Source organism: Lepidochelys kempii, chromosome 1 (genome assembly GCF_965140285.1).
Source record: "Lepidochelys kempii isolate rLepKem1 chromosome 1, rLepKem1.hap1, whole genome shotgun sequence".
Classification (NCBI taxonomy): domain Eukaryota; kingdom Metazoa; phylum Chordata; order Testudines; family Cheloniidae; genus Lepidochelys; species Lepidochelys kempii.
The window spans coordinates 129,968,529-129,995,750 of record NC_136380.1 but is presented as its reverse complement, the minus strand read 5'-3'; the positions used below and the strand labels follow the sequence as shown (position 1 = coordinate 129,995,750).

At 39.0% G+C, this 27,222-nt stretch overlaps 1 protein-coding gene across 6 annotated transcripts in view; it reads left to right on the top strand.

Moving 5' to 3' along the window:
* NLGN4X (neuroligin 4 X-linked) overlaps positions 1-27,222 on the top strand; it is a 251,139-nt gene that overhangs the window by 211,661 nt on the left and 12,256 nt on the right. For all 6 annotated transcript variants that reach the window (XM_073354245.2, XM_073354294.2, XM_073354254.2 and 3 more), the window contains 2 exons: positions 23,486-23,671; positions 24,593-25,382. In XM_073354245.2, coding sequence (XP_073210346.1) covers positions 23,486-23,671; positions 24,593-25,382 — 976 coding nt within the window. The remainder of the gene's footprint in view (positions 1-23,485; positions 23,672-24,592; positions 25,383-27,222) is intronic.

Below are 27,222 nucleotides of genomic sequence, written 5' to 3'. Positions count from 1 at the left end.
CTCCCTTGAGCCCTATGGATATGAGACCCATGGGTCATGACAGGTTAGATTTTGGAGCACAAAATGGCAGCCACAAAAGAATAGAACTGCAATCATCCAGCCCAATTGTATCCCAGTTATAAATACAACATAAACTTAAAATTAAATCTAAAAATAACTTTACAATTTTTTTTCAACTTAAAATAATAAAAACAAATTAGTAGTATGGTAAGTGCTACTAATTTTCATCTGCGATCACCTCATTTGGTCATGAGTATTAGCAATGTCAAGCAGTGTGTGTGTGTGTGTGTGTGTGTGCGCGAGAGCAACATCAAAATTGATTTCATAGTAATAGAAAAGGGCAAGAAGAAATCCCCATAATTTTAAAAGGCACATACTGCAGAAGGGATACATGGCTGGTTTACCCATAAAAAGGCTAAGGGAATTTCTCTTGAATTAAAGGTCAGTAAGAATTAAATTTACTAAGAAATTTTAAGAAAGTACAGCCATAATATATGGAAATGACTTTTACAACTGCCACTGGCAATATAATAGCAAGAGGCATCTCGCATGAAGTTACCCTTGCAGTTCTAATAGCTGGAAAGGATAGTTTTATTCCTGTCAGAGTGGTAGGTAGAGAGATCGGATATAGTTATTTCTGACTTTAACAAGCAATATAACAAATGCATGACAAATATTTTCTCTAGGTTATTTAACATTGTACAGAAATGTGCTCACAGTATTGCATACCAGCCTGTTAGGTTGAGGGGAAAATAGCTGACATTATGTTATGTATTTCTATGTATACTTGGCCACTCTGAGGGATTCTGAGCCTCTGTGTATGCTGGGGGCACTTTTCTAGGGTAAGGTCAAATTTTTGGGTTGAAATCTTGTCCTGGTTGAAGTCAATTGTGAAACTCCCATTGACTTCATTGAGGACAGGATTTCATTGTGGTGTTCCTAGAGTGTATTTTTCAGTCTAACTGGGTGCAAATGTAATGACAGGGGATATTTTGGTATTAATGCTGTTACTCTCCCCTCCCAGCAATTCAGCCAAATACTTTCATGAATCAGAGGATAGTATAACGAAAAGGAGTACTTGTGGCACCTGAGAGACTAACAAATTTATTTGAGCATAAGCTTTCGTGAGCTACAGCTCACTTTATCGGATGCATTCAGTGGAAAATACAGTGGGGAGATTTATATACACAGAGAACATGAAACAATGGGTGTTACCATACACACTTTAACAAGAGTGATCAGGTAAGGTGAGCTATTACCAGCAGGAGAGCCGGTGGGGAAGGGGGGAAACTTTTGTAGTGATAAACAAGGTGGGCCATTTCCAGCAGTTGACAAGAACGTGTGAGGAACACTGGGGACAGAGGGGGGAATAAACAGGGGGAAATAGTTTTACTTTGTGTAATGACACATCCACTCCCAGTCTTTATTCAAGCCTAAGTTAATTGTATCCAGTTTGCAAATTAAATCCAATTCAGCAGTCTCTCATTGGAGTCTGTTGTTGAAGTTGTTTTGTTGAAGACTTGCCACTTTTAGGTCTGTAATCGAGTGACCAGAGAGATTGAAGTGTTCTCCGACTGGTTTTTGAATGTTATAGTTCTTGACATCTGATTTGTGTCCATTTATTCTTTTACGTAGAGACTGTCCAATTTGGCCAATGTACATGGCAGAGGGCCATTGCTGGCACATGATGGCATATATCACACTGGTAGATGTGCAGGTGAACAAGCCTCTGATAGTGTGGCTGATGTGATTAGGCCCTGTGATGGTGTCCCGTGAATAGATATGTGGACATAGTTGGCAATGGGCTTTGTTGCAAGGATAGGTTCCTGGGTTAGTGGTTTTGTTGTGTGGTGTGTGGTTGCTGGTGAGTATTTGCTTCAGGTTGGGGGGGCTGTTTAACATATTCTTCTTAAAGCTTTTCACGAAAATCAATACCCAGAATCAAAACAAAAGCTGTAGTGTGTGAACCCTGGGTCTTCAGACTTCCAGTAGTGCTGTTGCCCTAAAGAGAGTACTATTTTTAGGAAATAATATATTAATACAAAATGAACAAGCATTTCAAACAACATTTGGAAATATTCAAAATATTTTTTAAAGAAAACGTATAGATAGCCAAAACTTCCAGTGAATCTTCACATTACAGACTCCCACTTATAGAAGACTTCTGCTTTCTATACAAAAATACACTTATATGTGTGGGAGGAGTAGATGGTTAATGATGACCAGTGTTGAAAAGTTGTCAACTCCTTATTTAGTTTGCACAGTTTCTAAAAATCCACTTCACTATTTATAAATGTGTTCATAATTTGATTAATGGTCTCTGAGTATGTTCCAATAAACTATTTGCTCTGATCAGTGATTTGAGTATTCATTATGGGTGAAATTCACTCCAGGTATAGAACCAGCAGAAAACCTATGAACGGCTTATGTCCCACTTAAGCACCCAAAGTAGTTAAGTATACTTAAGTGGTTGATAGGCTTTGTGCTGATTCTGCAAACAAGAATGAATTTCATCTTGTTATTTGTATTTGCTTTATGTGGCTCCTGTATAGGAAAGCACTTAAGGCATAACAGTTGAATGGGACATGAACACGTTTAAAATTAAGCCTGTGATTAAATGCTTTCCTGAATCACGGCCTATGACTGGTGACTTAAGTCATATGGTATAGTTTCTGCTTCCTGATTTTGGCTGCCATACATTTCAATAGTGAATATTCATACCTATTCTCACAAAAAAGTCTAGTGCCCCCTCCCCTCCGATAAACATTTTGCTGTCCAATATTTGTTAATACTTTAAGTAAGATTACTCAGCAATATGACTGATTTTCAGAATTTTCATAAAGTACCAACAATCTAGTGTAAGCATTTTACTCCAAATGTACCCAATACCCCTCAAGCACAACAAAAATAATAATTCATGTATATATACATTGTATCTAAGTGAAACTAACAAGTACTATACAATGATCAATGGAAGTGTGTACATTAATCAATAAAAATCAATATAATCAATGTCACCAATAAAAATATATTTCATTTCAATACTGTTTAATGTACAAAAATGTAAAACCAGAAGCAATTGTGGCTGAACTATTACCTAACATAACTAGCTGTAAGCATCTCCCACATCCATTTTCAGAATTTTCAACCTTTACCTTTCAGTTTTCTAAGAAGCCTGAAGGCAAAGGAAGAATCTCAGAAAACGTATATTTTTGTTATTATAATCCAGTGTGATCTTAGCTAGGTAAAGCAGGTTTTCTTGGGACATTTTTATGTATAAAGAATCACTTCAACAGACCGAACTTTCTCTGTCCTGCCTGACTAACCAAGCCAGAGTCTAAGTGGAAAAAATGAAATGCAGTGCCTTTATATAAGATTTCTTTCTGAAGATAGAATTCTTCCTTTATCATTTATGGCAGGTACTGTAGGGTGATAATTATGATATTCTCCTTGGAATTGTTTTGCAGGCTTCTGAAGATTTAGGGCGTGATATCCTTGCTGATTTTATAGTGGGTCTGACTGAACATCAGAAAAGAGCATCTTGAAGATCTTTCGGTGTGGAAATTAGTCAAGGTTCTAGCCTTGCTTTTCCTGCTAATATCTCCAGTGTGGAAACATCAAGAGCTCGATCTGTTGATTAAAACTATATCAAAATTAGAGCTGGGCAGATTCTGCGATGTTTGAAATCCATTATATGAACACAAATAGTGATGCAAATTTGGATCAAAATTGTTGTGAGAATTGCTGTTTGTGATATTACTGCCTGTGCCCACATTTTTCCTACCCCTGCCAGCAAACTTCTTTCTAGGGTCCCAGCTAGGCTTTACTATTTTCTAAGAGCAGGCCCACTCACTCCGACCCATCTCCTAAACTCTTCAAGGAGAAACAGTTTGCCATTCATGCCCCAACACCACACACACACTGCTTCAATAGGGTTGGAGGGTGCTGATGGGTGAAATCTAATGGGGTTATGGCAGCAGTTACCTTGGTTTTTCCCCCAATACACATGCAGGGCAGTGAGAAAAGTAGAGTCTCCTTCTTGCTATTAGCACCACTCATAGGAATTACAAACCCTGATGTCCTTGTAAATTTTCCTAATTGTGCATGTGCTTCTGGAGTCTGTAGTTCCAGTGGATAGCAATAGCAGTGGAGATCCCATTATACTACTTCTTATTGCTCTGTATGTATGTAATTGTGCCAGGCCAGGTACTTCCACCCCTTAAAGCCCTACGGGATTATGGACCTTGTGGACCAATTTGCCAACCTTCCTAAGGAAGCAATGGGAGGAAGGAACTATCCAGTGTGTTCCCTAAAGAGCTCAAAAGTGTGGAAGCCCCACACAGCATTTAGCAACACTGACTGTGGACTTGAAGAGTCACACGGGATCTCCAGAAAATGAATATGAATCCAGATTCAAATTTGCCCATCCAATATTTGAAGGTACTTAGCAGCAGGAGTTTTGATTCAGGCTTTCTCTAGGCAAAATTCTTTATTGGAGTGTTTATCTAGCTCACTGCCATCACAAGAGTTAATAAGATAGCCGAATGGCGTGATACTAAGAGAAAGGGTGAGAAAATTTAGGGACAATATCAGGAAAGGTATTTTTTTTAGCTGAATTCTATTCTGTAGGGAATAATTGTAATAATTAGCAATAGTATATATATAGTGTTTTACCTTTTCAAGAATTTTACAAACATTGCTAATTTTATCCTCAAAAAATTCTGTGTAAGTGTTAAAGTAGGGAAGTGATAGTAGCCACATTACTTCTGTTATTTAAAACTGGTCTGGCCAAACCATTTAACACATTGGTGGGAAAAATCCTACATTGCCAGAAGGAACGGATTAAATAATCTATTAGCCATTTCCTTCTCTAAATTTTGCGATTGTATTAACTATGTCCATTTTAAGATTCAGTTCCTCCATAGACCCCAGGATAATTCTGTTAGGAAGCCACTATATCACACTTGAGAAAAGAAATTTGACTTGATATCCCACTACAAACTCAACATAACCTGGGCTGCTGGTAATGTTTACATTTTAGATATATGTCCCTGTAACATATTTTTAACTTTTAACTTTGTCTCCTCTGTTCTTGTAGCTTTAATAAGGGCAAAAACTTGAAAGAGAAGGACTGGAGAAACAAATAGAAATTCAAAATAGTGACTATTCCCTAGAAAATAAATATAGTAGGGAATAGTCCTGAGCAGGCAGGTGGAATGGTCTAGCTGACCTAATACGTATTTTTCCATCTCTAATTTCTTTCTATGATTCCATGAAAATTATAATGAGTTTTAAAATAGGGCTAATTGGATGTAGTGATTTAATCTCTCATCAGGAAATTTGGTTCAAGAATTAGAATTGCAAAATTGGTGGGTACATTATGAGAATTTGTACTTCCTTTAATGCACCAGATGTTGGTTAATTCTGGGGCAAGATAGCAGGAAGATTGAAACATCTATAGTAATATAGGAAGTGTAGGCTGGTCATCACCACCTTACACCAGTTCCTGTCCTCATTAAGATCCCATGAACTGTGGTGTTAAAACAAAAGTCACAATTTGATGATTAACTGCAACATATATTTTCAAGGTAATGTTTTGTTCTCATAAAAGCAAATGAAAGATTGAGTTAAAAACATGACTCATAACAAGTTCTTTAGGAGATGGTAAACATTGTAGCTTGACATATACATTATAGTTTGTCATATGTCTCGGTCACACAGTAGTGAAACAATATATTTCCAGATATTGAGGATCAAGCTGAACTCATTTGTGTGACATAAGCCATTAAGAGGTTTATTTTATTTTTATTATTTTTTTAGAAAACATAATTATGGAAAAAAAGTAATTCTACAGTCATTTCAAATTCCTCCTTAGAAATACTGACTCAAAATATTTCATGTGTGAATGTGCAGGAGAATTGATTTGGATCACTTCGTTACCAGGCCTGCAGAACTGTGAAAGCTGAAGCACATCACTTAAATCCATTTATTTCTCACAGGGGATTCGTGATGTGCAAAACTAATCTGAGACAATCTATTTTAATATTGTCTGTAGGCTACATGTGCAAAAGACCTAGAACCGATACTTTTGTCAGAAGCACCTTAAAAAATCAACGTACAGAGAGGATTTTTTTCTATGAATAGCAGAAAGCAAATAAATAAAATCAGTATTTTTAATCTATTAAAAAGGTTTATAGAAATGTATAATTGCAATTGCTGCAACATTACCGAATAAGTTGTGCTGGAAATGGCCCACCTTGATTATCATACACATTGTAAGGAGAGTGATCACTTTAGATAAGCTATTACCAGCAGGAGAGTGGGGTGGGGGGAGAGAAAACCTTTTGTAGTGGTAAACATCCATTTTTTCATGCTTTGTGTGTATAAAAAGATCTTCTATACTTTCCACAGTATGCATCCGATGAAGTGAGCTGTAGCTCACAAAAGCTTATGCTCAAATAAATTGGTTAGTCTCTAAGGTGCCACAAGTCCTCCTGTTCTTTTTGCGAATACAGACTAACACGGCTGTTACTCTGAAACCTGAATAAGTTCAGGTTGCTACATTTGATTTTTTCTGACAGCAGGTGGAAACAAAGACAAAATTACAACACCCTGGGTTAGATTCTGGCCCCCACTCCAGCTGTTTTGTTGGATACATTAGTTAGCCTAGTCACCCAGTTTAGTTGGGGAAAGGGGACATGGTTGGAGTGTTGCTGCACTCTGGCAAGCCTCAACTGCCAGAATGGCCCTTTGAGGCTGTTGCAGCTGGGCAAAAGCAATCCCAAATCTTCTATAAGTGTTATCATTATCTAACTAGCCCCACTTAACCCCAAATCAGAGAGCAGGGGGTGTAAAGTTGGGATAATGGCACCTAACCCCTCCTCACTCCCCTGCCAGATCCTGCTCTGAGCACAGATCAACCAGACCCTAAAATTGGGCTCAATTAATTCAACAACCTTGGTGCCTTTATTCTAGTCTGATTTCTGTTTCAGCAGCAAAAGTCCATCCAAATTTGCTGCCGTTTCCCTTTGTCCTATCTGACTGGTGGGGACCATTTGAATAATAAGTTAACCCTATGTGACCAGCTTGATGATAAAACTCATATGCATGATACAGTTTGCAGTCTTGTGTGCCAATTAACTTGGGTTACACATAAGGGGGGCTTGATCGCAACATGGGACATGTCCAAAAGGAACAGAAACACAAGAACTAGAAGGGTAGAATATATCTAATTTCTTTCCAGGACCACTTAAAACAATTAATGCCATTGGAATTTTGACTGAAATAAGGCTATCTTTTGTGATATCTTCTGTTTCCTTCATTGACTCCAGAGCACCCTATTTAGCCCTTTAATTAGAACAGAACTGGGCTACATCAACAAAAATCACTGCGTAATGGAGGTCCCAACTGTAACATATGTCTTACAGTCTGGGTGTGTTCAAGAAAAAACTTTGTAGGAGTGTGTCCAGTACTAAAAAAACAGTGGGTTAAGATACAAGATTAGAAACCATTTACGACAACTGCAAGAAATCTGTGCAGTGCCTTCCCTAGAGATTCGTGTATACTATTCCCATCAATCATTTTCACAAGAAATTTTTGGAGTATGTAGTATAAAGAGGATAATAATTAACAGTCTCTCCTTTTAACTTTATTTTTCACTCCCAGGATTTTCATTAAAGACACTGTCAAACCAGTGAGCAGTCATTTGCAGGCTAGATAGTATTGATGTTCATTTCTACCTAGACAGTCTCCTCCTTAGTGCCCCATCAATGAGGCAGGCATTTAGGAGTGCATCTAGGACATTAGAGAATCTAGTCAGATATTATCAATAGAGCAGTGTTGCCCAGAAAATCATACTGTACGGTCAAGTGGGTTTTCATTTCACAAAGGCAATATCAGAAGACTAGACTGTAATGCATTGGAATACAGAGCTTTCAGTACAACAGGTGTCTGATGAAACAAGTTACATATTAAGCTTTTTTCTGTGCTGTCCTCTGAAAAGTAACCATAGAAGTCTATTGTTTTTTTTTCCCTTAAATTTTAAAATGAACCATGAATGTTCACACTCTCAGCCTGATGGTTGTTTCCATTTTATTGGATAATATTTCAACTTGCTTTATTTCTTTTCCACTAGTGATGAATAGGACTTCTAATGGTGTCCAAAGAGGGAAATATCTTTAGTGCTAAAGAACTAGAACTCTTTCAGTTCCTGGAACACCACTGGCATACCAATACTATTGATCTTGTCCCAGGATTTGAACTCTTTTACTGGTGCTTGCTTGGTGTGGCATCTGGCCCCTTCTAGTGGTAGCTAGACCACCTAGAGCCTGCTACAGCCTTGCCTAAATGAGATGAGTCTTTTAGCTCATGGAATAGAGGCACATGCGATAAGTCCCAGAGGTTCCAAGTTTGATCCCAGTCAACAACAACCAGAGTCTGTTGGCATTACACATGTGAAATACAAGGTGGGGGAAGCATTCTGTGAAGATAAGGTGTATCACATGGACTTCAAACAGCATTCTGTAATAAAAAAAAATCACCAATTAGTGATTTGTCTGGGAAAGTCATAATGACCAGAGAAACTGAATCTCTTTTGACGGTCATTATTAAATAAGAGCAGACATACATTCATTGATACTTGTACAGTAATTTAGCATGATAACATTTTAAAAAGTCAGATATTCACTTAGACTCGAATTTTCAAAGGCGCTCAGGGTAGATCTTAAAGTGCTCATCCACAACTGGGGCCAGTTTTTTCAAAAAGATATGGCTCCCAATTAGGCATCTAAATAAACATCCAGATTTTCAGATGATCTCACTACCTGATACCTCCTATTCTGACCTACTTGTGGATGCTGAGCTATTTGGAAAGTATGGTCCCTGTTATAGTAGCCACCTTATTCCCTCCTCCTGTAGCTGACTCTGGACAGGCGCAGAGGTCCAACCATGCCATCAGCTAACAGGATGGAGCCTATATGTTGTTGCTAGGGAAGCATTCAGCAAGCCCCAGTTGTAGTTGTGACCCTGTTGTGTTGATGTTTTACAGTGCATTTTGTTGATAGGATGAAACAGTCTCCATCACAAAATTATCTAATTGCAAACAAATATGTATAAGGTCATTAGATAGTCAGCATTTGTTCAATACATTTTTTGAGCAGTTGATTAACATTTTATTGCCACCACATTAAGATTAAAGCAGTACAGTAAGTTTAACCTTTATTCATTATAATAAAACTTCCATCTGGAGTCACAAATGATCTAAAGCCCCACAGTAAGCCGGGCAAAGCAGTCCTTAGTTAAACCTATATGTAATGCTAATAAGTCAGACTTTTTACAGGTTTATTATTATTTGCATAGCATGGTTTATTACATTTTACATCTTTCTTTTATCTTAAAATATTAATGTTTGTAAATTCTACTGCCCCTGTTTGTACACCTTTTTTGACAAGGTTTCTGACTGTTAGTCTTAAAACAGACAATGTGGCATAAACTGTTGGGACTAAAACTACAGTGGAAGATAGAGTAATAGTGCACCATTTATATTAAGAGTATGCCAAGTTTTTCTTGCTTTTTATTCTGTAACATTGGTACTAGTTGTTTGTTTTCTAAATACTTACCTATCGACAGCGGGCATCCCTCAGCCCCTCCCAGCAGTGTTCAAAATCAGTGTTGAAGTCAATGTCTAGAACTGACCCATAGCCAGTTGACCCTTTCTCCATGAATGCCAATGATCCGCCAGGCCAGGCTTCATGCCAACCAAATATGATAAACATAATAACACCTTCCTAAAAGAATTGGGTCTAACTCTGGCACCTTCTCTCATCACAGATTAACTGGCAGTAATGAATAGCTTCTGGTTTTCAAGTGTTGTTGATTGAATAATGTCTGGTGCATTTGCCAGGGTAGAGTTACTGCATTACAGTTATGTAATTTATTTTTCTCTGTGTGGGGAAAAAAGCTGGTAGAATAACAGCACGGTCTGTGGGAGATACAGAGGGGGAGGTCTGAGCTCTTTATTGGTAACTGAACAAAGCTTACTTGTCTGTTACACAAGCTAATGGTTGAAATGCAGCCCCTATTAAGGGTCTCAGGTGCTTTAGATATCAATGCATTTGTATTCTCTCTGTGCCTTAACTTAAGTACACTGAAACATAACTTTAAATAAGAATAATTCCACCTGGACAGTGATGTAGTTGGTTGATTTCATACAATTTGGCTTCCTTAAAAATCTCAAATTTGTCTTCTATTGCAAATAGTTTTTTTTTTCCCTGAGTCCCTAACAGAGTAGGGATGACCTAGTAGTTAGGACACTAACACAAGATTCGAGAAACATGTGTTCAATTCCCTACTTTACCACAGATTTTCTAGGCATTTCACTTAGCCTCTCTTTGCCTCAGTTTTCCATCAGTAAAATTGAGATAATACTTTCCTACCTCACAGGGGCATTGGAATAAATACATTTGAAGCTTGTGAAGTGCTTTGAGATATACCGATGGGAAAAGTGCTATGTAACAGTTAGGTTTTATTATCTATTCTAGCACTATGATTCACTTATTTGCATGCCTTAAATGCATCAGTAAAGGTGCAACATTTTGATTTGGAAGGAATTTAAGACACAAGTTAGGTCACTAGTATTTTATTTTTCTCACGTAAAAATGTGTGTTTGTCCTAACAGCATATTTCAGTTCAAAATTTAAAATCTAAGCCGCGGTGGGCAAAGTACAGCCTGTGGGCCGGATCTGGCCCACCAGACATTTTAAGCCGGCCCTCAAGCTCCTGCTGGGGAGCGGGGTCTAGGGCTTGCCCTGCTATGGCACTCCATCCAGGGAGTAGGGGTGGGGGCCTCTCCAAGCAGCTCCTGGAAGCAGCGGCATGGCCCCCCTCCTGCTCCTACACTCTCCAATGACCCCACTCCAATGGCCCCCTCCAGTGCTCCAATGGGAGCTGCAGGGGCGGGACCTGCAGACGGGGCAGTGTGCAGAGCCACCTGGCCGCGCCTCCACATAGGAACTGGAGGGGGGACATGCTGCTGCTTCCAGGAGCCGCTTGAAGTAAGCGCCGCCTGGAGCCTGCACCTCTGAGCCTCTCCCCATGCCCCAACCCCCTGCCTGAGCCCCGAGCCCCCTCCCACCCGCCAAACTCCTCAGTCCCAGCCCAGAGCACCCTCCTACACCCCAAACTCCTCATCTTCAGCCCAGAGCCCCCTCCCACACCCTGAACTCCTCATTTCTGGCCCCACCCTGAAGCCCGCACCCCCAAACAGAGCCTTCACTCTCTCCCATACTCCAACCCCAATTTTGTGAGCATTCATGGCCCACTCTACACTTTCTATTCCCAGATGTGGCCCTCAGGCCAAAAAGTTTGCCCACCCCGAGCTAAGCTGTCTAAATGCTATGTACAGTTTGGTAGGACAAAACTATGGACTTCATAACTGGAGAACAGCACAGCACTATGAGATACAAGAGAGGCAGCCTGCCAATGTTTTATTTAATACGTCTTCTTATAACTGAGAATGGCTCTATAAAGAGTAAGATGGTAACATAGCTCCATGGAGCAGATGACGAGTGAACTATGGCGGAACACTTGCTAATGGTCTCCTGATAATTGCAGCCCCCTCCAAAGGCTCATTAAAATTTCAGTCCTCATGAGAATTCTTCCATCTGAAGTCCCAGTGTGGTGTGTGCCCACTTTTTATAATGGCGTGAAAAAAGTAGCCCCATGGTGGCTATTAGGAAAAGTTTTCACTGTATTTCATTAGCTGCTGCCTCCTCTTGTACTCATCCTTAGCATCTGAAAGTCATTTACCTTCACAAACAGTCCACTTAAACTAAACAAATAGAAATCAATTACTTCTAATGAGATTTCTTATGTGATATGTTGCCTATGTAATTTTAGTTGGTCCTCTGTTTCTTAATTACTGGTTTAGTCTTGCTGCATTCCCTTGTACCAAACACATACACAGTTTTACCCTGAGCGTGATGGATACACACAAGAAGAATGTAAATGTAAAGGCCAGAAATACAGCTGCTTCTGAGGAACACTCATTGCTGCTCCGGTTGGGAGGTTGCAGACATGATTTTAACCTTCCTTTGAGCTCCCCAAGCATGGGATACTGATGCCAGGGCAGCTCCCTGGCTGCTGTAATTTCTTGTGTTTCTAAGGAGGTTTTATGGCAGTTGAGGATCACTAGGGCTACTTTCCCCAGGCCAAATAATCTGCACCTTCTATAGGGAGATTGGTAATACTGTTTTCTGTGTGGCCATCCCTGCTCCCTCCCCACCGCCATTAATATTAAGCAGTGTTAGGGCTATTCTAACTTATGCTGGACTGAAATATTTATAATGGGCAAAGATGCAGCCCAGAATTGGTGTGGCATAGGAGGAGTGTCCCTGGCATATCCATTTTTCTCCAGCCATGTTCCTTTTCCCTGATATGATGGCAGAACAGCATAAGAGCCCTGTGCTAGTTCTCTACCATCTAGTAATCCTCCTACACTCAGGTGATCCCCCTGTTGGGTGGGTGATCCTCTGCAGGATAGGTACACTGCCTTTAGGTCAGCTTTGCACCAAGAGAGAAGTGCAAACCTTCCCTGACACAGAGCGAGTTTGCAGAATCCTGCCTGTATGCATTGCTTTCCAAATGAAGGTGTCGGGTACTAAAAAAGCAATGGATTAAGATACAAGATTAGAAACCATCTACTACAACTGCAAGAAATTTCTAGAGATACATGTATACTATTCCCATCAATCATTTTCACAAGAAATCTTGGAGTATGTAGTGTAAAGAGGATAATTAGTAACAGTCCCTCCTTTTAACTTTATTTTTCACTCCCAGGATTTTCATTAAAGACACTATCAAACCAGTGAGCAGTCATTTGCAGGCTAGATAGTACTGATGCTCATTTCTACCTAGACAGTCTCCTCCTCAGTTCCTCATCAATGAGTCAAGCTGGGGCTTTATTACCCATTTCAGTCCTCACTTTAAATATGTGGTAAGTGGTGACTGTACATTAATGTAATAATATTGCCTTTGCTCGGCCACTTATGGTGCTTTTCATAAGAAAAAAAAATGTCATCTGGCAATATGAATAATCTTCAATAATATTTTTATTCAAAAGATTCCACTCTCCTTGAAGCTAATAATTAGAGTTAAAATCCACTCACTGTCTCTACAACTGGTTGCCATTTGTGTCTTGCAGGTTAACCTTTTATATTTTTGGGAAATCAGAGATAAACAGGACTATTCTGCATTCACAATAAATGTGCTGCCCTCCTTAATACTTGGTTATTAATCTATTAATGGTAGCCTTCTAAGGATGCTCTCTTCTTCCCTTCTGGTTTGGTCATTATCTTGCAAATCAGTGACTTATGAATTTAGCTTTAGGCTTACAGGTTTCAAAAGGTTCTCACCACACATTCACTCCAATTGTTGTCCTGTAACAATTAAACACATTCCACTAAATGTAAAATGAGCAATTCATAATTTACTTCTATGGGAGACCAAATGCTTTTGAAATGGAGTTCTAAGCCATAGTGCTACTGATGGCAGAGGTCATTGCGGTCAAAGTGCACTCTCCATTCATTGAATGTTCCCAGCCCACGGATACCTTGATGGATGCTTTAAAAATATGGGTGGATTGAATAGACTAGGTATCTACAAAATACAATTTCTTTATTTCCTGTCAATGACACTTACAGCTGATGGATTTTAGCTTGTTTTTTCATCAGGGAATTTATAACACAAGGTACAGTGATCATTCTTGTTGCTTCTTCTGTGATATTGATCATATCTGACAGATTTAACCTAGGACTGTACAAAGGGGGTGTAATGATGTGTAATCTCAGAGTATTTGGTATATAGTAGGCAAAAACGACAATGGATTGGCCAATGTGCATATGAATTTTAAATTGTTGTGTACTCTTCTATCCAAAGGTAGGACTCTGCCACCTTTAGTCACAAGGACTAGTACTTTACTCAGTTGGACTATTTTGGAGGTAAGGTGCATAAATGTGATAGAATCTGTTGCCAAGCCTACTCCCAGCCTCCAGTACTTTATATTAGAGCCCTGAGTGGAACTATTCTTTAATCCCGCTCCCACCTGCTCCCCCTATTATGGCAGTGGGTCCTGTAGGACCCGCAGGATCCCAGTCCCACTTCAGGTCTCCACACTAGCCACACACAGGGCTCTACTTTAGATAGTACCTATAGCACTCTCTTATCGCCAGTCTGATCTCACATTTGTTATATTTCTGCTGCTATTCTAAGAGCATATTAAGTTGAATGATGCATATTTACAAGGATGTTGTAACATCTTTTGTACAAGCTCTCCTTATGCATGAATTAAAAAGCTTTTATTGTGGAAATACCACAGATACTCAGCTGGAGTAATTTGGCATAGCTCTGTTTGTGTCAATGGAACATTACTAATTTATACCAGCTAAGGATCTGCCCCGCTATTTAGAAAACGTCTATAAAAATGAGTTAAAAATGTCACTGGATCCCATTCCATAGTCCTTACCCCCCCCCCCCCCCCCGCACGCATACACCTTAGATAACTCATATTCAGAGTATACCTTTTTGTAATGAATATAAGGCCTCAGTATGGAGGATTCTGTAGGTGTTGCACAGGCTCAAGATCATGGGGTTGAAGCACAGCCCCTCTATAACGACTTCTCCAGCCTATGGACTAGAATAGCAGCCGTGCCCTCTATGCAGGGATTGGAAAAAGATATTAATAATATTAATAATAGGGATATTAATAATAAGACTTAGCACTTGCCATATAAAGCACATTTTTCCATAAATATCACAGCACTTTGCAGAGATGGGATAAGCCTGGTTATCTCACTTTGGTGATGGAGATAGAATTGACCATGATCTATCCCAACAGCCCTTCTGCATCAGCTTACTCACAGCCATTGCAAAGCCTACTTCCTCAGTGCCTTTGAGATTCATTGGCCCGAATATACTACTTCTCCTGCAACCATGCACTCACATGATAGGTCTGTGGAAGAGCTCAGGTGGCACAACAGGGTGTACATGGGACATCCACGGTGAAATTTCCTATTACTTTTTTCAGCAGTACTCTTTTCATGTTAAAAGTTTGACTATGGGCATTCTGATCCCCCCTCCCCCCCCACCCCAAAAAAAAAAAAAGTACACAGTAGTCTGTCAGGAATGGCCCCTGTGCCCTTTCCCCACTTGCGGAGATATTCCCCCAGCAGGTTGGCAACCTCCCTGTTGGTGATGCTTGAGGTCTTGCATACACCCCAGAATCATTTCCTGTATGCCTCAGGGGTCAGTTCAAACTTCAGCAGCAAAGACTGTTTGAACATGTCATAATCCTCCTGCTCAATACCATCCATTTGGCTGAACGCCTCTATGGCCTTGGGACCCAGCAGGGGGTTAGACAGCAGAGCCTGCCTGCGGGGTCAATCTGGTTCAGATCACAAGCATTTTCAAAGGCTGTGAGGTAGGCATCAATATTGCCTCCTTCCTTAAACTGGGGCGGCAGTTTAGTGTCTAGATTCCCCGCAGAACTGGCATCTCGGGGCCCTTCCCCTCTTACCCCCCGGCAGGCGCTCTTGGCTAAGCACAGGCTCAATTGCATGAATAAAATACTGAAGTAAACACTTAATTTCATGTATGAACACTGTGATAGGATTTGGAGTTCAGTGGTGGAACCAACCCATGTACAATTTTCAAGTTGTGTATGGGACGTTTACACAAAAAACCCATTAGAAAATTTGAAGGCACTGCTGTATGCATGCTTTCTGCTCATTGTTTTGAGAAAGTAATCTTTTCTCGCATTTCACAAATGCAAACAAAAAGGCAAGAGCATGCCATAGAACATAGACTCTTGCAATTTATTTTTTGTCTTTGTCATATTTCTGGTCAGCTCTTGCACAAGTTAATTTTTGTGAGCATTTTGCTTTCTAAACAAATTGCAGTAGATAAGGCAGGTTTGTGTAGCAGGTGTAAAGAGGCATAAAGACAGAAGCAATATGGAAGCAGAAAGATGATAGAAATACTGCAGCAACTAGAAGAGGAGGAAAATGGACTAAAATACACTAGTCTGCCTGTTTATCCTCCAGATTTCCTGCTGATTGATTTCTCACTATGGTGTCTTGGCTGTTCAGCATGGGTTGTTAAGTTGGACGTTAGTCTTTATGGAAAGGTCATTTCCTGAGTAATGAATGTAATACCTAAGCTTTAAAAAGGCTGCAAGAAGAGAATAAGAAACAAGGATGAGGGTGTTATTTTATTTCAATAATTAAAAGATCTCTAGATCTTATAGTGCCCATTAAAATATCTTGTGCAATAAATTTTATTTTTAATAAGTAAAAATAGAAGTATAATTGTGGTCTTTACTGAATGTGCTATACTAATTTGTTGTTCAGTTTTAGAAAATTATTGTTCTTGTATTTCTGGGAAAATAAATGTTGCCTCTTTCCCTTTTCTACATTTTAAGGGGGGTGTGTGTGTGTTTTACAGTCCTGGGAAGTCAATACAGTTTATTAAGAAAGATGACTTTTTTTTTATTTTATTTTGTAATGTCTGTGATATTTGAAACTATGGCAAAATGCCTGCTTTTTTATATACGCTGCATAATTCTTGTCTTGCAGCAGGAGGTTTTACAGTATCTTGTACATTTAGAACAAAGAACTGAAACTGTAGGCTAATCGGGTGTGTGGAAGCATTTGTCCTTCAGATCAGGATGGGAAATATTTCACTTCAAGCCAGACGGGTTATTAAAGGACCCCACCTGCTAGATATCACAACAGAAGGACTCTTTGCATTTGAAGGTGTCCCTAACTTCTACTTATCTTTTTCATAGCTTCAAGTCTGTTATACCTTGGCACAAATTCAAAGGGTTATGTTTGTGATCATGCAGGCTGTGTGTACCAGACAGGATGATTTTAAGATGAGGAAGAAATTGACATACAGCAGTTCATATTTGAGCCGAAAAAAAGGAAAATAGGACACATTCCCCACATTTTAAAAAAATAGTACAGTGTATATGCAAGCAGTGCAAGCGATGTTAAGTGAAACAATTTCTTCGCATTGTTCTATTCCTCACTTTAAACGCTACTTGATCACCACTTGGGGTCATGACAAAGCTTTCCAGGGGTGAAGCAGAAAGCTTTTTCGCCTCATACTTAAGTCACATATGTCTTTGTTTTAGTTGGCTGCTGCTCTCTATCATTCACAGCAGGTGTTGATACTAGGCTGCCCAATGCCACTGCTGGAACTTGTGAAAAGGGATCAGTAAGGAAGCAGTCAAAAAGGGATAAACATGGACATCAATTTGTAGTTTCTTACTAATATTTAGTTTGGAGTCTATCATTCCGGGTGGTGATAAAGGACAATAAAGAGCATAAAGCATTGAAGAGCTATTCACAGCTGGAATTTGGGCTTTCAGACAATCTTAACATTGATTTGATATGGATTTGGCTTTGAGGCCATAACATGAAGATAAAGAATAGGTTCCTCAAAAGTGACAAAATACTGGGTTATATCATTTGGGAAATGGCAAGAGAATGTTGTCATAATACTTTGTTACTGGAATGATTTTAAAAGAATGAGACATGTAAACTTAAGAATTAAATGAATGTAAATTGCAAATTATATTAGTAATTGTGGCTTTTTGGTAAGGGTGAGGCTACAGTGATCTGGAGGCTGGACAAGAACTACAATATTACCTCTGAGGGGGGGTTTACTGATCCCAAAATGCATATATTGTAATTGTTCATAAATACTTTTATAAAGTGAATGTAATGCTCATGAGAACAGACAGACTAATAGACCTGAGAAGGGAAGTCCTCTATTTATCTGCAGGTCTGACACAGAATGAACAGTAGCAGTGCAAATTTCCGCAGATTGAGCCAAATCCTCCCCACATTTACACTGGGGTACATCCAGGATAATTGGAGCGAAGTCAACCGATTTACAGAGTATTCACATCTCTATAACAGACTCCGCTCTGGCCTGTTGCTCGGCCATTGTGTCTCTCTCTTGGGCCAGAGAGACCACTTCTAGAAACAAGACGCTTACTCTTTGTGTCTACGAAGGCCTGCAGTTCTCTGCTAAGACTCCCAATCAGAGTACCTGTTGTGGCAGTGGTTCTTGAAGTTTTAATTCAATTAACTGGAAACAGGACTGAAATCACCAACTCGATTCACATAAACATTGTTTTAGCTGTCAGACCTTATCAGCTTGTGCTCAGTACCAACCTAGAAGAGATTTCAATAAATCATCCAAGGGAAAGACTTTATATTCCTTTAGAAATCTACCGAATTACGTATACTCATTGGGACAGATCCTCAACTGCATCAGCCCTTTACAAGGCTGAGCTGGGAGTAGAGGGCCACAAAGATGGCTTTACATGTCATTTATGCTATCTGATTCTGAGCCTGGCAAGAAGCCATTTCAGCCCCTGGTACAACTCAGAGAAATCTCATTGATCTGAAGGCCAAAAGGAATCACTGTACTCATCTAATCTGATCTTCTGTATAACATAGCCATAGAACTTCCCTGAATTAATTCCTGTTTGAACTAGAAATCTCTTTTAGAAAAAACATCTAATCTTGATAAAAATTGCTGGTGATTGATAATCCACCCTCGGCCTTCCACTATGGCCATTGGTAAATTATTCCAATGGTTTATTACCCTCACAGTTAAAAATGTGTGCCTTGTTTTCAGTCTGAATTTTTCTAGCTTCAACTTCTAGCCATTGGATCTTGTTATACCTTTGTCCACTAGTTAGAAGAACCCATTTTCAAATTATTGTTCCCCATGTATGGAGTTATAGACTGTGATCAAGTCAACCCTTAACCTTTCCTTTGATAAGCTAAATAGACTGAATTCTTGGAGTCTATCATGATAAGGCATGTTTTGCAATACTTTAATTATTCTTATGACTCTTCTCTGAAGCCTCTCCAATCTATCAACATCCTTCTTAAATTGTGGACACTAGAACTGGGCACAGTATTCCAGTAGCAATTGCACTGGTGTCAGATAACCTCCCTTCTCTTACTTAAAATCCCCCAGTTTCTATGTCCAAGGATAGCATTAGCCATTTTGACTACAGCTTTGCTTTGGAAGCTCATGCTTAGCTGATAATTCGCCATGACCCCCAAGTCTTTTTCAAAGTCACTGCTTCTCTGGATAGATTTTCCCATTCTGTAAATATGATCTAAATTCTCTGTTCCTAGATATATAATATAGTTTTACATTTGACTGTATTAAAACACATAGTGTTTGCTTTCACCCAAGTGATCCAGATTGCTCTGTCCTCATCATTATTTACTAGTCTCCCAATCTTTGTGTTTATCTGCAAACTTTATTAGTGGTAAAACCCCTGCAGGCTTCCCCAATTGCAACCAGCTGCCAATACCCTAAGGTAAGTAGCCCCCAAACTTTTTACATGCCCTCCCGTAGTGTCTGCCCTCCCCCCACCCCACCTCCCTAGCCACCTACACACTCCCTGGGGCTGCGGCCAGGAGCAGGGGATACGGACAGGGGTAAGGGGGCAGAGGCTTGGACCCGGAGCACAGGGCCAGCAGCCAAGGCCCCAGGAGCAGAGCCCCAGCTGCGGGGCCAGCAGCCAGGCCAGCAGATGGGACCACAGGCATGGAGCCAGAGCCAGGGTCAGGTGCAGAAGGGAATGGTACTTCCTTCCTGCCCCCTCGGGGGGGATGGCCCAGGCCCAAGCCTCTCCCCCACAACTTTCCTCAGCACCCGCGTGGTGGTGGGAGGGGCGTGCCCCACAAATTGGGGACCTCTGCCTAAGGGGGTCATTCTGGCAGCAACACTCCCAGCCACAGCTCCTTTGCCTTGGCCATGTCCCCAATTATAGTGGGTGGGAGGGGTTATTTCAGAGATATGTATGCCATCTGTACAACTACCTGAATCCCCAAGGAACTGTTTGACATGGCTTTATGGTTGCACTGCACCAAGAAAATGGAGCAAAACAGACAGAATGGGTCTAAGTACCCAGTACCTTCATTTAAAAAGTTTATGGAAGCAGAAAAATCCCAATCTGTTCCCCTTATAATATATTATTTTACTTCTTGATTTCAGCTCCATTGGTATGTTAAAGAAAAACTTTTTCCATTCACACAAACATAGCAGATCCAAAGAAATTACAGCTGAAAACTTAGTTTATATAAATTTAGAAGCCTTATTTTAAGGCAGTTTTACTATAATGACGATTGAGATGTTTTTATATTTGTTGGGATTTTTTTTAAAAAAAGAGGTTGAGAAATGTGATACTGTGTGCAGTTGCAATTTGCATAGTATAACAAATCACAATGGGTCTTTATGTGCTCTTCCCGTTATCCTGGAATTATATGGGAGACTTTTTTATTTTTAATGAAGTCATGGTTTAGAGGGGGGGAAAACAGTAGTGAAAACAGGAACTGAATATTACAGTTTGGTTTCTTTCTGTGCCTTTAAATGAAAGGAGCTCTGTGTTTACTATTCTGAGCTTTAGACACTCCAACCATCTGTTTCATTAATAGGGATGGGAGAACCTTGCAAAGTTCCAGCCTCCATATCCTATCAAAAATTCCAACCCAGAGTATTCTAAACCCCATAAAGTGTCTTTTTAAAAGAGTCATAAAGCAAATTGGAAAAAAATCAAAATGCATTTTAAAAATATACCAGATTCCTGAAAGTCCACTGTAAATTCCCATCTTTGAAACAAAAGCACAGTCATCTAGGAGTATTTAGTGACATTTTACTTTATCCCTCTGAAATCTATAAACTAGCCCACACAGAAGGAACCGAGCTGGTTTATGCAGTTCCGTACAAACAGATAATCCCTTGCCTTGAATCTAAAAATGGCTTTGGGCAAATATTATGATCTGGTATTCAAAGCATGGAAGGATATATATCCTCATCAAGAGAAGACATATTTATTCATTCATTTTGTGCCATAGGGGGTTGCTGTTTTGCCTTTATGATTAGTTTTTAAATTAAGAAACCTTGCTCTTTAAGTTAATGAGGATCAGCAGAGAACTATTGAAACAAAAAAAAAATCTTTATATGTTAAACATCAGATATTCGTTGATGGCAGTTTCATTCAGTCACCTTTCAGTACATTTAGAAAGAATTCAAAATCACAAAGATGAACCAGCTTTAATTTGATGCTGCTAGGAAAACTAAAATGTGTTTGGGCTCTGCATATTAATTACCTTGCTGTTTTAAAGGTTACAACAGTCACTTTTTCCCAGGGAGGTCATAGTTCTGATTTAATAAAGGCTTATGAATTACAGAATATTATAGAGCCTTTGCAATGGACTGCAGAAACAAAACCAGCAAGGTTTATTCTTTGCTTGACAAACCCAAAAAAAGATAATAAAGGGGTGTGAAAAAAGAACTAGATCGGTGTTGAAAAAAATTGTTCTGGCATTTATGGATCAATAGATTCTTTCTTCAGTGTTAAATGGAACAGAAAAGAGAGTGCTACTTTAATAACTACCATGCCTGTCCTGACTAAAGTTTTCATAAATAAGCCAACACAAAAGGATCTTTTTTAGCAATGACAATATGATTCATTTTGTAGTAAATTAGAGCAACTGTTTCAAGATGAATGCAAGTGCTTATAAAGCACTTGTTGGCATTAAATACTATTAGTAATTGCTAATAAAATATCAGAAAGTGATTTTGGTGAGAGTGCATTGCACTAAATTGTAGCTAATCTTGCTTTAGCATTATCAGCCTTTATGACATCCTAATTAAAATTATATAACCTAAATGTGGAGTTTTGTCCCTTTTTTGAAATGTATTCTTCTCAAGTATGTTATATGATGTTGCTTTTAAATCTTGACATAGATTTTCTGTACACAGTTGGGAATTTTACGATAGACCATGACATGGAAATACAAGTGCTACTGAGTTTAAACACGGCCATTTCTTGTCTAATTTCTTTTGTTGTTGTTTTTGTTATTATTCTAGCCATGTGTATTTAGAAGTATCTTCTGGACAATTAAGTAACAGCCAGAGCCACGACAAACATATTTGTGCTCCCTTGGCAAAGCAGTTCAAATGGGCCATATTTGCAAAGCCCATGATTCAGTAGAATTACTTATCCTCCTCAGCTCTGCCATATCATATGACCAAGAGTTTTAGATCCACAGGGTGAGCCTAATGGGGAATGTGTCCAAAACTGGTGTTTATTTTTTTCCTAGGGGCCTCAAATTTTCTCCACAGAGCTCTCTATCAGCAGACAGCAACTCTTATCTCACACCAAGGGGGCTCTGGATCATAAGTGGTGAATGTTCATCATTTCAATCAGTCCCTGGGCGATGGGCCTCCAGTGGTTTGTGGTCCTCATTTGGCAGCATTGTCTGAACTGGCCCTGATTATTAGCTTAGAAATGGCAATGTGTTACTCTTTTTTTAAACTCAGGACAGTTTTGAATTGATGTAAGTTAGTGTTAAATTAATGGTGTCCATTTGAAAATGTTCAGCTGTTCTAAAGCGTTCATTCTAGAATTCTGATTTCCAGTCACACGATAGGATAAGCTCTCTGCATTTTTTTTTTAAAGCAATGAATGACTATCCATGGTAATATGGACATAGTGCATAGTTTTGAACCCAAATTGTTCCACTCAGCATGGGTTAGTGTGATGTTTTGAATAAGCTAATTTCAGAAATGCAAAACTAATCATAACCTTATTTTTTTAGTTCATGTTATTCTAAGTTTCAAGACAAGTAGCAAATATGACATGCTTTATTTCTAAAATCTAATAATTATGGTATAGGGTGTGAAAAAATAGCAAAACAACTTTCATAAAATCTCCAAGGAAGGATTTGGAATCCAATTTGTTCAGATGAAGTCTGGATGCTCAGGGTTGAATGACTGAGGATTGACCTGCTATCTTTCTTGTAAATATCCTTTGTAGAATTGAATTGAGTGTAATTTTTCTTAGGGTTTTCAATTTTGTTTTACTTATTTTTCATTTATTTTAACTGTTGCCACATACTTGTCTCTGTACTGTACAATTATTATAAATTGCAGAACTGCTCAGTACTGGACTATTCTGGGCAATGCCAAAAGGAATCCAAAGGAATGTGCAAGGGATCATTGTCCTCAGTGAAAGAACTGATATCCTAATTCTTCCTGTGTGTTGTAGATGCACAGTACAATAAGAACGTTTGGATGAGGGTTTTTTTATGTTACTCACATAAAGATTTATCAAATTTGTGAAACCTTCAACCTGCATTGCTTGTTGGATATTGGGTTATTCTGAAAAAAAGATTTTTTTTTTATTTTTTTCTGCCATCACACATGGCATCTACAGCAGGGGGGAAATGTTCTGTGGTTTTAATGTTTGAACTGAAGACATTTAGTTAGTACTATGACCTTTTATAAATATAAATTGAAGGAGAAAAGAAGGGGAATATGTGTTGTGAATATGTGAATATCCCATTGCTAATTCTGTGGCTGGTGAACTAAAATTGTCTCTTTTGCCTTTTAGGTTTTCTAAGTACTGGAGACCAAGCTGCAAAAGGCAATTATGGATTACTTGACCAAATCCAGGCTTTACGATGGATTGAAGAAAATATTGGATCCTTTGGAGGAGACCCAAAAAGAGTTACTATTTTTGGATCTGGAGCAGGAGCATCCTGTGTTAGTCTGCTAACACTATCTCATTATTCAGAAGGTAACGATCCTCTTGGTAAAATAAAGGTAAAAAGGGATCCTTTAAAACAAGGCATTTTAGGCTGAAGACTCAAATAGGACCCTTCAGTGTTCCCACCAGGAAGAAAAACAAAACAAAACAAAAAAACCCAATCAAGCAAACAGAAAAACGTAAGGGGAAGATTCACTGGTGTTCTCCAACTGCTTTGCTATGGCACACAGCAGCATTAAATCCGGGTCTGTGGTTGCACCAGGTGAATCTCGCCAAGTATTTTCAAATCGTTTCAGAAAAATGCAAATATATTCTAATTTATCAGAATAGTCAATGATAACAGGAAAATATATGTAAGCAGGTAATGAAAAATGATGTCAGTGCAGAAGGATCCTGGAAATCAAGCCTATTAAACTGATTTTAGCTGAGCACATTTTTTTTTTCAAATTATATGATGCCTGGATTCTGTAAAAGGGAAAAAAGAGTGCATAATTTTCCTTTGACCTTTAAACGAGTGAAGAACATATTTATGTGAGTCATTTAAATGCACAAGAGTATATGATTGTTTGTATCTGGCACTCCTTAAAAGATTAAAAATGTTAAAGAACTACCACTGCGCTAAAACTGGGGTATTTTTGTTGTCGGTGTAGGGTTACTGTGAAAAATATATTTTGTCCTTGAAATGCCAACCTAAAACTTTCATGTTTTACATGTATGACCATCAAGAACCAGGGAGATTTTAACTAGAAGCTTATTCAAAGCTACAGTGAAAAGGAAGAAATTAGTTAAATTTAAATTAAATTAAGTTTAAAAAGTTAAATCAGTGGAAATAGAACTGAAATACAGGAATCTGCATCTTTTCAGTATCATACAATCAAAGTATTCTTTGCTTAGTAAAAGCAGCTTTCTTATATGTAATTTCATTTGCATTTAAACAATTTGCACCTGCAGGTTTGTTCCAAAAGGCAATCATACAGAGTGGAACAGCCCTGTCCAGCTGGGCAGTGAACTACCAGCCTGCCAAATACACTCGGATATTGGCAGATAAAGTGGGCTGCGACATGCTGGATACCACTGACTTAGTTGAATGCCTTCGGAATAAGAACTACAAAGAACTCATTCAGCAGACCATCACTCCAGCCACGTACCACATTGCCTTTGGGCCTGTGATTGATGGGGATGTGATTCCAGATGACCCTCAGATTCTAATGGAGCAGGGAGAGTTCCTTAACTATGACATAATGCTAGGTGTGAACCAAGGGGAAGGCTTAAAATTTGTGGATGGCATTGTCGACAACGAAGATGGGGTTTCCCCAAATGACTTTGACTTTTCCGTCTCCAATTTTGTGGACAATCTATATGGCTATCCAGAAGGGAAGGATACACTCCGGGAGACCATTAAATTCATGTACACTGACTGGGCAGATAAGGAAAACCCTGAAACACGAAGGAAGACCCTGGTAGCTTTGTTTACTGACCACCAGTGGGTTGCCCCAGCTGTTGCTACAGCTGACCTGCATGCCCAGTATGGCTCTCCAACATATTTCTATGCATTTTATCACCACTGCCAAAGTGAAATGAAACCAAGCTGGGCTGATTCAGCGCACGGTGATGAAGTTCCTTATGTATTTGGCATTCCCATGATTGGTCCCACTGAATTGTTCAACTGCAACTTCTCCAAAAATGACGTCATGCTCAGTGCAGTAGTTATGACATACTGGACAAATTTCGCCAAAACTGGGTATGTTTTGCATCTTATAGCCTTTTTCATTCATATGATTGTTCTGAAATACTGAAGTATTCCATTGTAATGGTCCCAAATGATGCATCTTACAATAGAGTTACAGCACTAATTGGAATCACTAATGCAGAATACTGCTGTAAAAAGGGCTTATTTATATTAAATATATTTTTAAACTAATATTTGCTCTATTAAACTAATTGTACATGAAGAATGATGTACTTTCTATTAAAATGGGGGCAATTAGTATAAAGGTAAATGTCCTTAAGTCAAAAGAGCTCAGCAACATGCTGTAGATCAGAGGAATTGTCTTTTTTACTGCAAGAAGAAATTATGATGTAGATCATACTTATTCACTAAGAAATTCTGTTTTTTCATAAAGGGAAGGGAACTTATTGGAGAAGTGGGTCAGGAAGATGTCCATTGGGAAGATTTTTTCTTTGGGAGTCAGAAATGGAATAAAAGTTAATTTACTGGAATCTAGTCATCAAGAAAAGTCTCACACAAATCTGTTTAGGTGGGGGGTGGGGTGAAGGGCTTTAAAAAAGGCTGGTTACTAGAACATAAAAAGGCATCAATGTTATGCAGATATTACATTTGTAAACACTGAAGAAAGGACCTTCAAAGCAACTTAATTTAAGAGGCTATCAATAAATCCTGTGCACTAAGCCTTCTCCCGGTAGCATTCTTTTAAAGAATATTTCAGTATTTTAGTTAAAAAACAAAGGCTCTTTTTGTTAACTTTGACTCTTTGGTACTAAATTAAAATATAGCTACTTGTGGCGCTCTAAATTTTTCCAATGAACATTCAGGATTGGTTTCTCGAAACGACAATTCTACTGCAGTGCAGTGCGCGGTCTGCAGCAATATAGGAAAGGCTCAGAGATCTCTAGTGTTCTAACACTCAGCGGCTTAGCAGCTCTGGCGATCTTTAATGAATCCAAATGACATGCTGGGGAAAGCAATTTTTGCAGTCTTAACAAAAATGTGGAGCATGAACTGAGTCAAAAATAAAATGCTGCATTCAGGTCGCTTTGCTGGCTAAGACAAGACAAAACCTTTTGTTGCAGTGTTCACTAGACAAACAGATGTTTTTGCATGTGTGGACTGTGCAGAACTGTGGTGACAGTGAATAGGTGATAAAATATTTAAGGTGTAGCTGGCAACAAGAAATCACTGGCACTAGGATGGGTGGGCTGCTAAGGGGAAAACTGACTTAACTGACTGTGTAATCTATATGATGGTGTGCTATACTGAACGCTGCATGGCATGAACTTGTGACAGGGCTCAGAAGCAGATTTTTTCGATGATTAGATCTTTATTAGTGTGGATAAAACAGCCCACATACATACAGGGATTCAGACCCTTAGAAAAATACCTCAGAAGAATTATTATGTAGGATGTCAAGACCTGTCTGTGTGATTATTATTTATAATTATTTTATTATTATTTCCATAGAATGCAAACAAATCAGACTTTTGTGGTTATTTAAGCCTTACAAGAGCTCCTCACTGCTCCATCTGTCACCATTACTCATAATTTCAAGGCAGTTGCTACGCACTGCTGCTGGAGAGCTGATTTTAGCAGAATATGCATACCATTGTCCAGTCCTCCGGCTGTGGACTTACATTCATATTGTACCTCCTAAAGACTGCACCAATGCTTCAGAAGGGTTATTAATCATTTCCAAAGCACCCAACTGGTAATATGCTTAGTAAATGAAGACTAAAATACAAGATCTATTCCATTGTGGATTCGCTCCTTTACAAGCAGTCTGAAAAATGGATTATAAGTACAGCCCTGTAGCTATACAATTCCAGGTGTCCTGCAGAAGGGAAAC